The sequence below is a fragment of the Pan troglodytes genome, chromosome 18 (genome assembly GCF_028858775.2).
Source record: "Pan troglodytes isolate AG18354 chromosome 18, NHGRI_mPanTro3-v2.0_pri, whole genome shotgun sequence".
NCBI classification, from domain to species: Eukaryota; Metazoa; Chordata; class Mammalia; order Primates; family Hominidae; genus Pan; species Pan troglodytes.
The window spans coordinates 45629650-45643695 of record NC_072416.2 but is presented as its reverse complement, the minus strand read 5'-3'; the positions used below and the strand labels follow the sequence as shown (position 1 = coordinate 45643695).

At 36.2% G+C, this 14046-nt stretch overlaps 1 protein-coding gene across 15 annotated transcripts in view; it reads right to left on the bottom strand.

Moving 5' to 3' along the window:
• PHKB (phosphorylase kinase regulatory subunit beta) overlaps positions 1 to 14046 on the bottom strand; it is a 240879-nt gene that overhangs the window by 34367 nt on the left and 192466 nt on the right. For 14 of the 15 annotated variants that reach the window (XM_063797099.1, XM_009430740.5, XM_063797100.1 and 11 more), the window contains 5 exons: positions 5514 to 5575; positions 5262 to 5424; positions 4281 to 4362; positions 2356 to 2413; positions 56 to 146 (listed from right to left, as the gene is read on the bottom strand). In XM_063797099.1, coding sequence (XP_063653169.1) covers positions 56 to 146; positions 2356 to 2413; positions 4281 to 4362; positions 5262 to 5424; positions 5514 to 5575 — 456 coding nt within the window. Of the gene's footprint in view, positions 1 to 55; positions 147 to 1109; positions 1201 to 2355; positions 2414 to 4280; positions 4363 to 5261; positions 5425 to 5513; positions 5576 to 14046 lie in introns of all 15 variants that reach the window. The other variant, XM_001162360.7, reaches the window with a different exon arrangement.

Below are 14046 nucleotides of genomic sequence, written 5' to 3'. Positions count from 1 at the left end.
AGCCAGAAATCTTTGCAACTGGGACCAAATAAGTGTCTGAAAAGCAAATACTTACCTGTTTGCCCTGCACTAAAACATTAGTAATGGATGGGGCCAGGCTGTCCACTACTTTACTTAAAAGACTTGCTGCACGGCGTACAACCGACCTGGGGGCAAAGAAGAGAGCAGGCCAGATGTTCACAAATCTAAAAGATGAGGAATGCATGGGGCCCTGATTGGGTAGTCTTTAAAATATACACAGTGGAATCCTCACATCATCATTTGGAGGAAACACTGCCCAGGACATTGAACCTAACAGCTGAAATTTCCCAGACTGCAGGACCATTCAGAATTAGGGAGGGATCCCTCCACCTCATCCCTGCCACCAAGCTGTGACAAAAATATTATTGATGACACTATTGATATAAAAAGCAAAAAAAGAAAACCTAATTATTATTTTGATTAGGGAGGGAGGGTGTATAGGAGGGATTAAGAGGGTATTCTGATTTTGCATTAACAAGTTCATTACTAAATCTGTCACTAGTACATGTGACCTATTTCTATAACCCCTTTAAATCATGTTTCTTTTGGTGCCTAGATAACCAAATCTCTGGATTAGAGGATTCACTTAGTACTGAATTTTAGAAAGTGCTACAATGAAATACCAGTATTTCTTTTTACTGATAAAGCCATAATGTTGGGGGAAGGAATTCACACTGCTATTTTTATATTACTGAAAAAGTCTTAGAACCTAGGGAGAACAGATTTTTTTTTAAAGTACAGCACATGCAATACATAAGACAATTTTTTTCCCTCAAAAGTAAAAATTCACGTGGAACTTTTAGATAGAGAAATAAAAATGTAGGTTTGAAACTGGCTGTAATCTTCATGTATTTCAGGATATCCACAGAAGCTGACTTATAAAAAGCATTTATATTCCTTAATTTTAACATAGATGACTAAAAGAAAATTAAGTCAATAACTAATAAAGTTAGTGAAACAAACACTTCCGACTTCTAGAGAAGCTTTCACCCACACACTATAAGACCAAAAGACATATTTAACCTTCAGAGTGCAAATAAGCCCACACATTTCAAGCAGCTTGGGTTTTCAAATTCTGTGCATGTTACCTGTTTCCCATGTACCAGAAAAGTAGTAATGTGTGGGGCTATAGAGGAAGAAAATTTCTGGGTAAATGCAGCCCCGTAGCGCACCGCCAACCTGGGTGTGTCAGTGGAAAGCCATAAAAGGGAAAATACAGTAAATAAAACTTCCAGGAGTTCTTCCAAACATAACAGTCAGCATTCTAAATGTTTGCTAGTTAATGATTTATCTGAAATGCATAAAGTGTAATACATAAAGCAAGAACAGATGTGCTTAATCAAAAATAAGACTACAGACCACACTTGAAACTTACTGGCTAAGAAAGTTTACCAGAACTATCACTTATTGGCTTGATGTCTTACTGTACTGAGAATTTACAGTGAAAATTTGAAAGATTTAACTATAGGATTATTACATTATTTCTTCTGAGGAGGAACGGCATATTTATTATAAAAATAGAATTGAAATATTCTAAGAGATTGTTTCGTTTAATCCCCTTATTTTAGGGATTAGAAACCTGAGGCTCATTGAGGTTAAGGGAGTTTCTTATGACATTCTTGAGACTTTTTTTTTTTAAGTGGATGACGTATCATTAAAAAAAGTGTGCATGTGTATATATATCTATACATACACTCTGACTTTCAAAATTTGTTAGATTCTGCTAGTAAAACTGTTAGAATTACATCAAAATGCAGAGGGCCATGTGAATTGGCCCTCCATTGTGAATTTAAACAATTTTATTTATTTAAACTTTCCTACTTGTTTTTTTTTTCAATCTCTGGGAACAGACTACCTCTGTAGAACAAATTGGTTATTTTTCGTGAAGCAACTACAATCACTGGGATTCATTCAACTTAAGTGACAAGACAATAGCCTTCTAAGTATATTATTTTTGCTTATGATTAGATAAATCACTGGTCTCTTTTCATGGCCTTCTATAATAGCAGAACAGGTTTCCTAAATTAAAAAACAGAACTTAAAGCACCTTGTTGGGGCAGAGGAGGTGTACAGCAGGAAAGAAACCTTAGCATACCATTCCAGCGAATACTCTTCAGGTTCAATCCCTACAGTGTCTTTGTTCTCAGAATTTTGGTGGAGGCAGTGGGGGGAGAGACATGCTACATAGGCACATTCTTAGAAAGTGCTGTAACCTTGGAGGTTAAAAGTAAAAATTAGGATGAATAATTATCTTTAATATTGGTCCATTTTCTTTAGGCTATCGAATGTAACAACACAAAAATAAAACATAACAACAAGGACACTAATACAAACCAAAGTTTTTGGCTGCCAGCTCTTCTATAGACTCTCTCAATGTGATCAGAAACGGTACCTAGACATTGGATAATAGAGTCTTTGTTGAACAAAGCTTTTAATTAAATGCACAACATTTATTCCTCTTAAAAGTACTCATTTTCACTGTGCTTCACTAGAGTTGATACATCGATCCATTAATGTTCTGAACTGACATATTTAAATATGTAACTCAAATATATAGAGTGTGACTATCCCCAGCACTTGATACTATTTAGTCTGAGTATGTAATATTGGTATTTTATTTCTCGAAATTCAACTGTTTTCCTAATATGCAATCTAAACTTTTAACAAATACAAATGCTATTTTAATTTACTGCAGAAAAGAAGAAAAGAGAATATAGTAAAATAATTAGCAATTGAACAAATACTGTAGACTCTAATATATATGAGTTTTCATTTATTTGTTCAATAAAACTTTACTGAGGCCTTGTTATGTACATGGGGCTATGATCATTCCAACATATGCTACTGCTCAAAAGACACCAATGGGTTTCATTATTTGGCCACTGATTTTGCCCGTAAAATCACAATGTGACAGGAAAGAGAGCCAAAAAGAAAACAAAGATAAAAAACAAGATCTTTAACATTTTACTCTAAACTTTTTACAGCCTTTTAACAAATTGCATAAAATTATATTCAGATTCTGTAGATGCATATGATTTTCAAAGTTTCACATAAGGTTTTATAGATTTAAAACATTTAATGAATATTATTCTCAAATTTATAAAAATGGTTTAAAAAATCATTCCCTTAGCATTTTCATTATAAACTATTTTATATAAATTTTCTTTTATTTAAAAGCACTAAAACTTTTAAATTAAAAAAACAGCCATTCTGAATTCTAGGTTTCTAATGAAATGTTTGATTTTTAAAAATCCTACTGTTTTAGATAAAGTGCAAATTTCAATGAATGTCCTAAATATAACTGAGATTCTGCTTATACTTATAGTTTTAAGACTAATTAGAAACATGCAAGATTCTGTTTGAAATTTGCTAAAAGTTCCTCTGCCTTTAACAAGCTAAGAAATTGAAAACTATTCAATTCACATCTATAATACTGAAGAAGGTTATCTCTTAGCTATAATAAGGCAAAAACTAAGTAGATCTCATTTGAATAAATAACTATGCTCAGTTAATTACCAGAACTATATGTATTATTAATTCCACTGCTGTTTTTCAGTTCTAACCATATCAACACACACCTCTTAACAGAGTATTTTCAAATAAGCCAAACATTTTTGAAAAGCTAGACATTAAGTACTTGAACTGTATTCTGTATTATTCTGTATTATAAAATGTCAGAAGCGGACCATGGTGGAGAACTTAAAGATTCCTTACAGTGGTGACTCCACATGCAAGTGTGAATCTGGGGGATAACTGGTTTTCATCCTTAATGCAGAGTGGACATAGACATGATTACAAATGATTTATTTTTATTAACCATCTTCAGAGCACAATTCTATTAAATGCCATGTTCCATTTCAAATGGCTGCTGCAGACCATGAGAGAGCTAATTTTTATGGACATAACAATTCAATGTTATTCTTGAAAAATTAGAGAAGATAAAACTGGAAACAGAAACTGTCAATAAACACTATGGAATTCATCAGAGGTTAACAGTCACAGGCACAATCCAAGCTCCAATACTTTTCAGACAGAGAAACAATCAAGCATCACTGCATGAAAGCCAGTTAGGGGTTCATACATCAGTCTCCTCCACTCTAGGGGGTATGAATGAACATTTTCCATTCAAAAGTGAAAAAGAAGGTTTAATGAAAGGGGAAATAACTTGTAACATTTTAGTGGATAGCTTATGCATATTTGATATATGTTCAAGGCTAGAGAGGTCCTCTTAAAATGTTCTCCTAGACATGCATGCTTACCTTCCTTTGTGATGAAGTTGGGGCCTTCTCTTTTGAGCAGTATACCCAGCAGGATGGCTTGGCTAGCCAGACAACTGCAATCCTGAAAATATAAATCACGGTGAGGAACTGGAATGAAATGGGTACAGCAGTTACCACAGAGGGTAACTAATCACAAAACCACATGATGCAGAGAAGAAACACTTTACTATGTAACTGAGGAAAGATAAAATGTCATTGATATAATATCAAGCATAAGATGACATTATACAATGATTCATATTTATCTTAGATATCTTAGAGATAGAGGGTAGACAAGTGACAAGCTGGCTTCCTGGGGTGGTAGAATTTAATAATTAAATTTGCCAGAAAACAAGATAAATAATGAACAGAAAATATTTTATCTACAAGCATTAATATTGATTTTGCCACTCTCTGAGAGACTTGGCCAGGTCATTTAACCACTCCCTTCTTGATTCTTCTTATTGGTAAATGGGAGACCATGTTGCTAGCAAACTGTTGTGAAGAGATGGATGATAGGAGGGGACTTGTTTAGAGTGTTTATTACATATTAGGGCACTGTGCTATAAACACAGTGAAAGGATTGCTTTACTCAGTGACAGGACTGACCTAAAGCAAGCATTAGACCTAAACACTGGGGCAGGGGACAAGATGGGGGCAGAAAGGGAGAAAGAGGGCACTGAAAGGGAAATCTGGAGAACCCAAAGGCAACTATCATTGACTTCTTTAATGGCTCATACCATACTTGCATATCCAAGACAAACATATTCACCTGCACTTCTTAAGCATTTTTAAAGATATCCATGCAGATGTCAGACCAAGAGAACAACTTCTCATGATTGCCCTGGGAGTAGACAAGTCATCCACCTCCAGATTAATTGCTACCTTCACTGACAGGACAAAAAGACATATGGTCTGATTCTGGGAGCTTCTGCTCCAGCAACCTCACTTAGGGCCATGTGGGAAGTGCATCTGTCTCACATTCAGTTTTTGAAGAATTTCGTGGGTGGGTTTGTCCTTCCATTCACTAATGTTGACATCCGGCTGCTGTCCCAGTTCAGGAGCACTAGGGGTGCTGCTTTGCCGTTTGACTTTTGAATGTTTGGGAGGTTCTAGTTCCTCAAAACTCTTAAATTCTGGAAGCCTAAAAATTAAAAGAAAAGGTTTCATATTTTCTGCTTTTCTAATGTAATTTCAAAAAACCCAAAAATGAAATAACCCAAAGGGACTTACTCTTCTGTGTCACTGATTCGTAGGAAATCAAGTTGTTCTACTACAGCTCCAGATATTAGTGTCTGAAACGTGATCGAAAAAGATTAGAAACTCTTAGATACATCAAGCCATACTCTAATGGCCTGTGTGCATACCTTTCTGTAATTAAGTAATACTTCAAAAAATTGCTTAAAAATATATACAATTCTGAAGCAATTCTTAAATGAACATTCTAAAATCACACAGGTTTCTACACACAAAAAACCCCTAAAATAGAATATACACATCGTTACAAGTTTATGAGTCATTATAAATAGGTCAACATGAGATGGACTCTCTGTTCTTAGAATTTCAGGCATTTACTTTTAATCTGGAATTAAAATAATTCAGTAACCATTAAAATGTTTAAAAAAATAACATTTCTGACGGGGTGCAGTGGCTCATGCCTGTAATCCCAGCACTTTGGGGTGTCAAGGCGGGTGGATCATGAGGTCAAGAGATCAAGACTATCTTGGCTGTCCTGGTGAAACCCCATCTCTACTAAAAATACAAAAATTAGCTGGGCGTGGTGGCATGTGCCTGTAGTCCCAGCTACTCGGGAGGCTGAGGCAGAAGAATCACTTGAACCTAGAAGGTGGAGGCTGCAGTGAGCCAAGATTGCACCACTGTACTCTGGCCTGGCAATAGAGTGAGACTCCGTCTCAAAAAACAAATAAATAAATAAATAAATAAATAAAATAAAATAAAATAAAATAAAATATTCAAATTAGGAAAAACATAAAATACTAAAATTGCTTTGGGAAAAGATGTGAAACTGCACTGTGGATTCTGCTACTGTAATGTATTTCTGGGCCATCCAATGATAGGATACCGACAAGTCTCCATTTTTTTCAGGAACATGAAGGTATTGGTTATCCAGGCTACTGTTTCTCTGCATTCTGGCATATGGCTACCCATATTTGGCCATTTTATTTTCCATTAGTTTCTGATTATAGGTTGAACAAACTAAATGACCTTAAACACTGTTTGTGTTTGTCAGTGGTTCATGGTGAACAGTATGAACAGTATAAATGAATGATAAACCTACAATGATTTTTAGCATTATGTGTCACTTCTAATTATCTGATGAATTGTCAGAGAAAATTGAGAAATGTACTCATAAAAAGCAAGCCATAAATTATTACTTAAAAATAAGGCAATATTTATTACATATTTATAAAATATTTATAACATATATTATTTTCTCTATTTTCTCACTGTTCATCTCAAATGTGAAGAAACAGGACACAGGGAATGTTGCTTTTGTTGGCTAACTACCCAGAGTAGTAGTGCCTTCTCCTCTAGTGGAAACTCATAAACAAAGTAGATCAACAAATGCCCATTTACAGATGGTAGGATGGATGTATTAATAGCAATCATAATAAAGCTTCCTTGAGTTTGAGTGAGAAAGGCCGAATATGCATTTGATCTACACATTTTTACTAGCCTGGCTATAGTCAGGTCACTCTTGAACAGTAAGTTCCCTAAGAGCAGGGTCTGTGCCTAGGCAGGTTCATTGAATGATATTTCCTAATATGTACGCTAGCATGTATACATCTTGCTCTTTAGTTAAATGATTTGTTAGACAAATATTTATTGAAGGCCTACCAGGTACTATGTTAGGTATTGAGGATACAGCATGAACAAAATACATAACATTCTTGCCTTCTTGAAACTGTTCTTATAGGTATGTGTAGGGGATAGACAATAAAAAAGCTACACACACACACACACACACACACACACACACACACACACTGTCATGCATTGCTTAATGACCAAGATACATTCTGAGAAACGCATCATTAGGCAATCTCGTTGTTGTGTGAACACCCATAGAGTGTACTTACACAAACGTAGGTGGCATAGCCTACTAAGCACTAAGCTATATGGCACAGCCTATTGCTCTTAGGCTACAAACATGTACTGAATACTGTAGGCAACTGTAATACGATGATATTTGTGTATCTAAAGATAGAAAAGGTACAGTAAAAATACAGTATTAAAATCTTATGAGACCTCCATTGTATATGTGGTCCATCATTGACTAAAACACATATGACCCTCTCTGTGTATACAATAATTATTATAATATATATTAATGCTACATATATGTATTTATTATGTCAGATGGTGATAAGTGCAAAGTATAAATAAGAAAGTTAGGGGATGGGGAGTACCAGGGCAGGGGAGTAGGATGAGGGTTGTTAGCCATTTCATATAGCTGATCAGAAAGGATTTCTCTAATAAAGTAACATGCAATCAGAAACTGAAGAAAGGACTATAGTCAATGATATGGATCTGAAGGAAGAGTGTACAGGGCTGGGAGTGGCAAGTGCAAAGGTCCTGAGGCAGGAGCATGCTTAGTGTCTTTGAGAGCAGTGAGGAGGAAAGTGTGGTTGAAACAGAATAGATGGGGCAGCTGGTAGGAGATTAAATCAGAGATGCAGGTCCAGATCATGGAGAGCACATAGACCATTTGAAGAACTCTGGTTTCCACTTTGTGTGAGAGAGGAAGTCATTGGAGGCTTATGATATATGACCTAATCTGCTTATGACCAGGTAGAGCATGAACAGACTGTCTTATTAGTTGGAATTTAGGAGATGACTGGAAACCTAGGTGAGGGACAATGGTAGCTTGGACCATGATAATAGCACTGAAGGTGATGGGAAGTGGTTAGATTCTGGATACAATCTGAGGATAGAGACAACAGGATTTAATAATAAATTGTAACACAGGGTATGAGAGAAAGAGAGAGTCAAGAATTACTTAATTCTTAAAGCTGATAGCTAATGCTGAAACAGAAAAAAATTCTATTTAATAATTTCCATTTTATTAGCCTACTCACCCTTATATTCTAATTCAGCCCATAAAATAAATGTTTATTCTGAGTTAATAGACAAATGCTAAATTCCATTAATAATCTATAGGGCTTTTGATTAAAAAAAATTCAGTTGGTTGTAGAAGCTCCTATATTAGTATCGGAAAAAGCATACTTAACAACAAATTTGCTAGGCATTAGTATTCTATTTCTGATGGTAATTAAATAATACTGTATGTGTCAAATGCAATATAATATTTAAAACACTCAATTATATCCCACGGGGTCCTTTCCAACAGACCATCCTACCTAAGATTGCATTCCGTCCCATCACTCTCCCAACCTACCTTTGTTTTCTGTTGGGCTCTCCCTTTAGAATTTAAATCCCATATGGTCAAAAACCTTGTGTATCATATTCACCACTACATCCCTAGTGCCTACAGTTGGAGCACAATAAATATTTGTTGAATCAATGAGCCAATATTTAAATATTTCCCACAGATAACAGTAGTGAGGAGAATACTCTGGGGATGCAGAGATGAGTGAACCTTGAGCTGAAAAAGATTACAAACCACAGAGCGAGGCAGGCAGAAGAAACTAGCTAAACATAAAATGAAAGAAGAGCCATAGCAAACATTCAAGCAAAATGTCATAGAAGGACAATGAAAGGAGAAATTAATTCCAGTCCCCAAGGCTTCACTAAAGAGGAAACATTCACCTAAGCTGTAAAATTAAAGTATGACATAGAAACAAAAAAAGAAAAAGGCAACTCTAAAATACCATCATAGCATGAGGGGAAAAAACTCCAATTACATTTAGAGATTTGGAAACCAAGCATATTTGGGGCATGGAAAGCATGGCTAGCAACAAACTGCAAGGAGAGATGTCCTGGGTAATGGGGCTGGGAGAGAAGGCTGGGATCCTAGTAATGAATGAAACTGTGGATCAGGGGATAAGAAAATTTGAAAGGATCTGAAATAAAACCCAAGAGGAGCATATAGATGCCATTTTCATTTATTATATTAGTAAAAAAAAAAATGGAGGCTGGAGTGTGGGGGGAATGAGGAACTGTTGTTTATGAGCATAGAGTTTGAGTTTTGCAAGATGAAAACAGTTCTAGAGATTGTTTGCACAACAAAGTGAATGTAGTTAACACCATTAAACTGGACACTTAAAAATGATTAACATGGCAAATTTTATGTTATGTATGTTTTACCACAATTTTTAGAGATGGCAAAGTACATATTTAAATTCAGAAGATCTTCAAAAATATTGTTGACATTTTGGGTTACCGATGACTGTAAGTCTAGAACAGTTATGTACTTACATTTTGCTTTTGATAAATATTTTTAATTTAAATAAAAGAAGGAAAAAGTAAAAACACAAATGGTGAACTTCCATTTACATTTTTTAAAAAATGTAAAACTTGGCCAGGCGCGGTGGCTCACGCCTGCAATCCCCGCACTTGCCGAGGCTGAGGCGGGTGGATCATGAGGTCAGGAGATCGAGACCATGCTGGCTAACACGGTGAAACCCCATCTCTACTAAAAATACAAAAAATTACCCTGGCGTTGTGGCACATGCCTGTAGTCCCAGCTGCCTCGGTAGGCTGAGGCAGGAGAATCGCTTGAACCTGGGAGGTGGAGGTTACAGTGAGCCAAGATCGCGCCACTGCACTCCAGCCTGGGTGACAGAGTGAGACTCAGCCTCAATTAAAAAAAAAAAAAAGGTAAAACTCTTTGAATCATGACAAAACTACTGACCTCTTTCTCCTATAATTTCTGAAACACAACTAAAAATGGGAAAATGAGATAGGTAGTGAAGTAGACATTAAACTCTGCTGCTGAAAAGAAAGTGATGAAAGTTCAGGTGCTTGAGTATAAAAAGTAGTGAACAAGGAATGGGAAACCATGAATTCTATTCCCTTCTGCAGTAACTAGTCTTAGGACTACAGACAGTTACTGTCCTACAAAGAGCTCTAGTTCTGTTTGTAAAATGAGAAGATTAGATGAAATATCTTAAGGTCTTGACCAACTTGAGCTTTGTGTATAAGGATATATAAGCAAAAAGTTTCCCAATTTCAGATGACGCAGGATTAAAAAGGATATCATTCTAACTTTAAAACTCTATGCTGTGCTTGACATTAAAATAAAACAAAAAGAAAAGGAGAAACCTTCAATTTGACTTGAGAGAAAATCACCACACTTTGCACTGTCTTTGTAATTTGTCTATGACTCTTCAAATAAAATGAAAACTCTCCACAACATGGCAGAATATTAAACTTTAAAGTAAAATTATTTTCAACTCAAAGTCATCACAAAACTAAGAATTTGTCAACATCAGAGGCTAAAACTGATAGCTTATGATATGCCCAAAGTAAAAGCTTGAAAGTATTTTGATTTCTTCTTAAAATAAACATCTTTTAAAATTAAGTCATTTAATCCACCTGAAATGTATTTTGGTGTACGATGTGAGGTGATACTCTAACTGCCTTAATTTTTCCCAAAGTATATATTAAATAATCTATACATCCACCATTAATTCATTGTTTCCTTGATTACATATTATTTTAAGTTCCTGTGTGTATATTGGGGTGTTTTTCTGAGTTTACCTATCCTCTGCCATCAATTATAGTGAATAAGTACTACATTGTTTCACTGACTTCTCAATTTTGGTGACTGAATTTTTCATTTAGAATTTCTATTTGATTCTTTTTAAATGTACTATCAAAGTTTCTAATAAAATTCTCCAACTTGTTATCTAATTTTTTTTCTTTTATTTATTTATTTTATTATATTTTAAGTTTTTGGGGTACATGTGCACAACGTGCAGGTTTGTTACATATGTATACATGTGCCATGTTGGTGTGCTGCACCCATTAACTTGTCATTTAGCATTAGGTATATCTCCTAATGCTATCCCTCCCCCCTCCCCCCACCACACGACAGGCCCTGGTGTGTGATGTTCCCCATCCTGTGTCCAAGTGTTCTCATTGTTCAATTCGCACCTATGAGTGAGAACATGTGGTGTTTGGTTTTCCATCCTTGAGATAGTTTGCTGAGAATGATGGTTTCCAGCTTCATCCATGTCCCTACAAAGGACATGAACTCATCCTTTTTTATGGCTACATAGTATTCCATGGTGTATATGTGCCACATTCTCTTAATCCAGTCTATCATTGTTGGACATTTGGGTTGGTTCCAAGTCTTTGCTATTGTGAATGATGCCTCAATAAACATACGTATGCATGTGTCTTTATAGCAGCATGATTTATAATCCTTTGGGTATATACCCAGTAATGGGATGGCTGGGTCAAATGGTATTTCTAGTTCTAGATCCCTGAGGAATCGCCACACCGACTTCCACAATGGTTGAACTAGTTTACAGTCCCACCAACAGTGTAAAAGTGTTCCTATTTCTCCACATTCTCTCCAGCACCTGTTGTTTCCTGACTTTTTAATGATCGCCATTTTAACTGGTGTGAGATGGTATCTCTTTGTGGTTTTGATTTGCATTTCTCTGATGGCCAGTTAAGCATATTGATTGTAGTTATTCTGACGTCTATGTCTGATAACTCTAATATCTGAACCAATGTAGGTGGCTCTCTGTTGTTTGATCACTCGTGGCATGCCTGATAATTTTGAATGAAAGACAGACACTGTACATATTTGTAGAAATACTTTGAGGTTCTGGATAATGTTATCTACTACTCTTTGTGAGGAGTGAACTATTTCTGATTCCCTTTTAGTCAAAGGTATAGCTTTTCAAGAGGGTCATCTGGAAGTCTGAAGTATTTATTGAAATCCCTCTTCCCTGGTGGGCCCTGAACTCTAATTTTTGTCCTTAACCATATGAAATTGCCAAAAGCTCTACTCCACTGAAATTACCATGATTATAATAAACTAGTAGACTAATTTAGGAGGTACTCACATTTTTGTAATAGTCTTTTCATCCAAGAATATGGTATAGCCCATTATTTATTCAAATCTTATATTTCTCTTCAAAATTATCTAGGTCTTTTTTTTCCATATAGGCCCACATATTTCTTAAAAGGAATAGAAAAATGCCTAGGTACATCCTGGAATGGGAGGGACACTTAAGCATAAAATCAAAAGTAGATTTCTGGTTAATATGAGCAGGACATATCTTTAACTCCTGTTTTTCCTAAAATCCCAAAAATGATAGTGGAAAAAAATGTTTAAGGTATAAACCCACTAAGGTATAAATCCATTAGGACAAAGAGAACAGGAAAGAGCCTCAGGACCCTAAGATCCAGACACTGCTGGGATTCACGGACACTCCACATAGGAAGACTGGGTCCAAAAGTTCCTTTCCATTCTCTAAACACTTAGGGAGTTACTATCTTCTTCCAGCTCCCTGATTTTTGAGAGACAAAAGGCTTTTTCTCTGGTTAAAGACACTGCACTCAAGAGTATAAGGCACAGTGGAGAGCAGGAGATACAAGGATTAAACAGTGGATTTGCTGGAGACTGCATACTTCACAGTGGGATCCCTGGTTCCCTTCCTCCACCCTGCTTTCAGGACATGGAAACAAAGTTTATGTCCTTTGGTCATGAGGTTAGAGATGTACTTTCTGGGCAGCCTGAAAAGCCTTAGAGAAAAGAATTCTAAATATTGGCATCTGAAGCTTTCTACAACAAAAAGGAGCTTTTGCCATCAGATCATCTTATAAGTGAATTCATGAAGAATCTTTCTCCTACACAAAGGAAGAAACATTAAAAAAAAAAAAAGCCCAATATCACTAAGCATCAGAGAAATGCGAATCAAAGCCACAATGAGGTTGGGTGCAGTGGCTTATGCCTGTAATCCTAGCACTTCGGGAGGCCGAGGCAGGAGGATCACTTGAGCCCAGGAGTTTGAGACCAGCCTGGGCAACATAGCAAGATGCTGTCTCTACAAAAAACTAAAAAATTAGTTGGGCATAGTGGCATGTATCTGTAGTCCCAGCTACTTGGGAGGCTGAGGTGGGAGGATCCCTTGAGCTTGGGTGGTTGAGAGAGCAGTGAGCTGTGTACTCTACTGCACTCCAGCCTGGGGGACAGAGCGAGACCCTGTCTCTCAAACAAACAAAAGAAATAAACAACAACAACAACAACAAAAACAACCCACAACGAGATACCATCCCACACCAGTCAGAATGGCTAGTACTAAAAGTCAAAAAACAATAGATGCTGGTGAAGCTGTAGAGAAAAGGGAATGTTTATACACTGTTTGGTGGGAATGTCAATTAGTTTAGCCACTGTGGAAAACAGTTTGGAGATTTCTCAGAGAACTTAAAACAGAACTACCATTCAACCCAGCAATCCTATTACTGGGTATGTATTTAAAAAAAAAAAAAAAAGACCACTAGAGCAGGAAGGAGCGCAAGGATTGAAAAACTATTGCGAACTGTGCTTAGAACCTAGATGATGGGACCGCTCACACCCCAAATATCAGCATCATGCATATACCCAGGTATATGTATCCCCCTGAATCAAAAATAAAAGCTGAAATAGTAAGAAAAGAAAAAAAGAATCTTTGTACCCAAGCACACAGCTTCCTATGAACTTTTTACTCCTTTACTTTTAAAAATGAATAAATAGCTAAAGAATACCAGACATCTGACAAATGCCTCCAACATGAAAGACTGAGGGAAAAAACCCCGAAAGAGATAATACAGAGGAAAGGAAAAT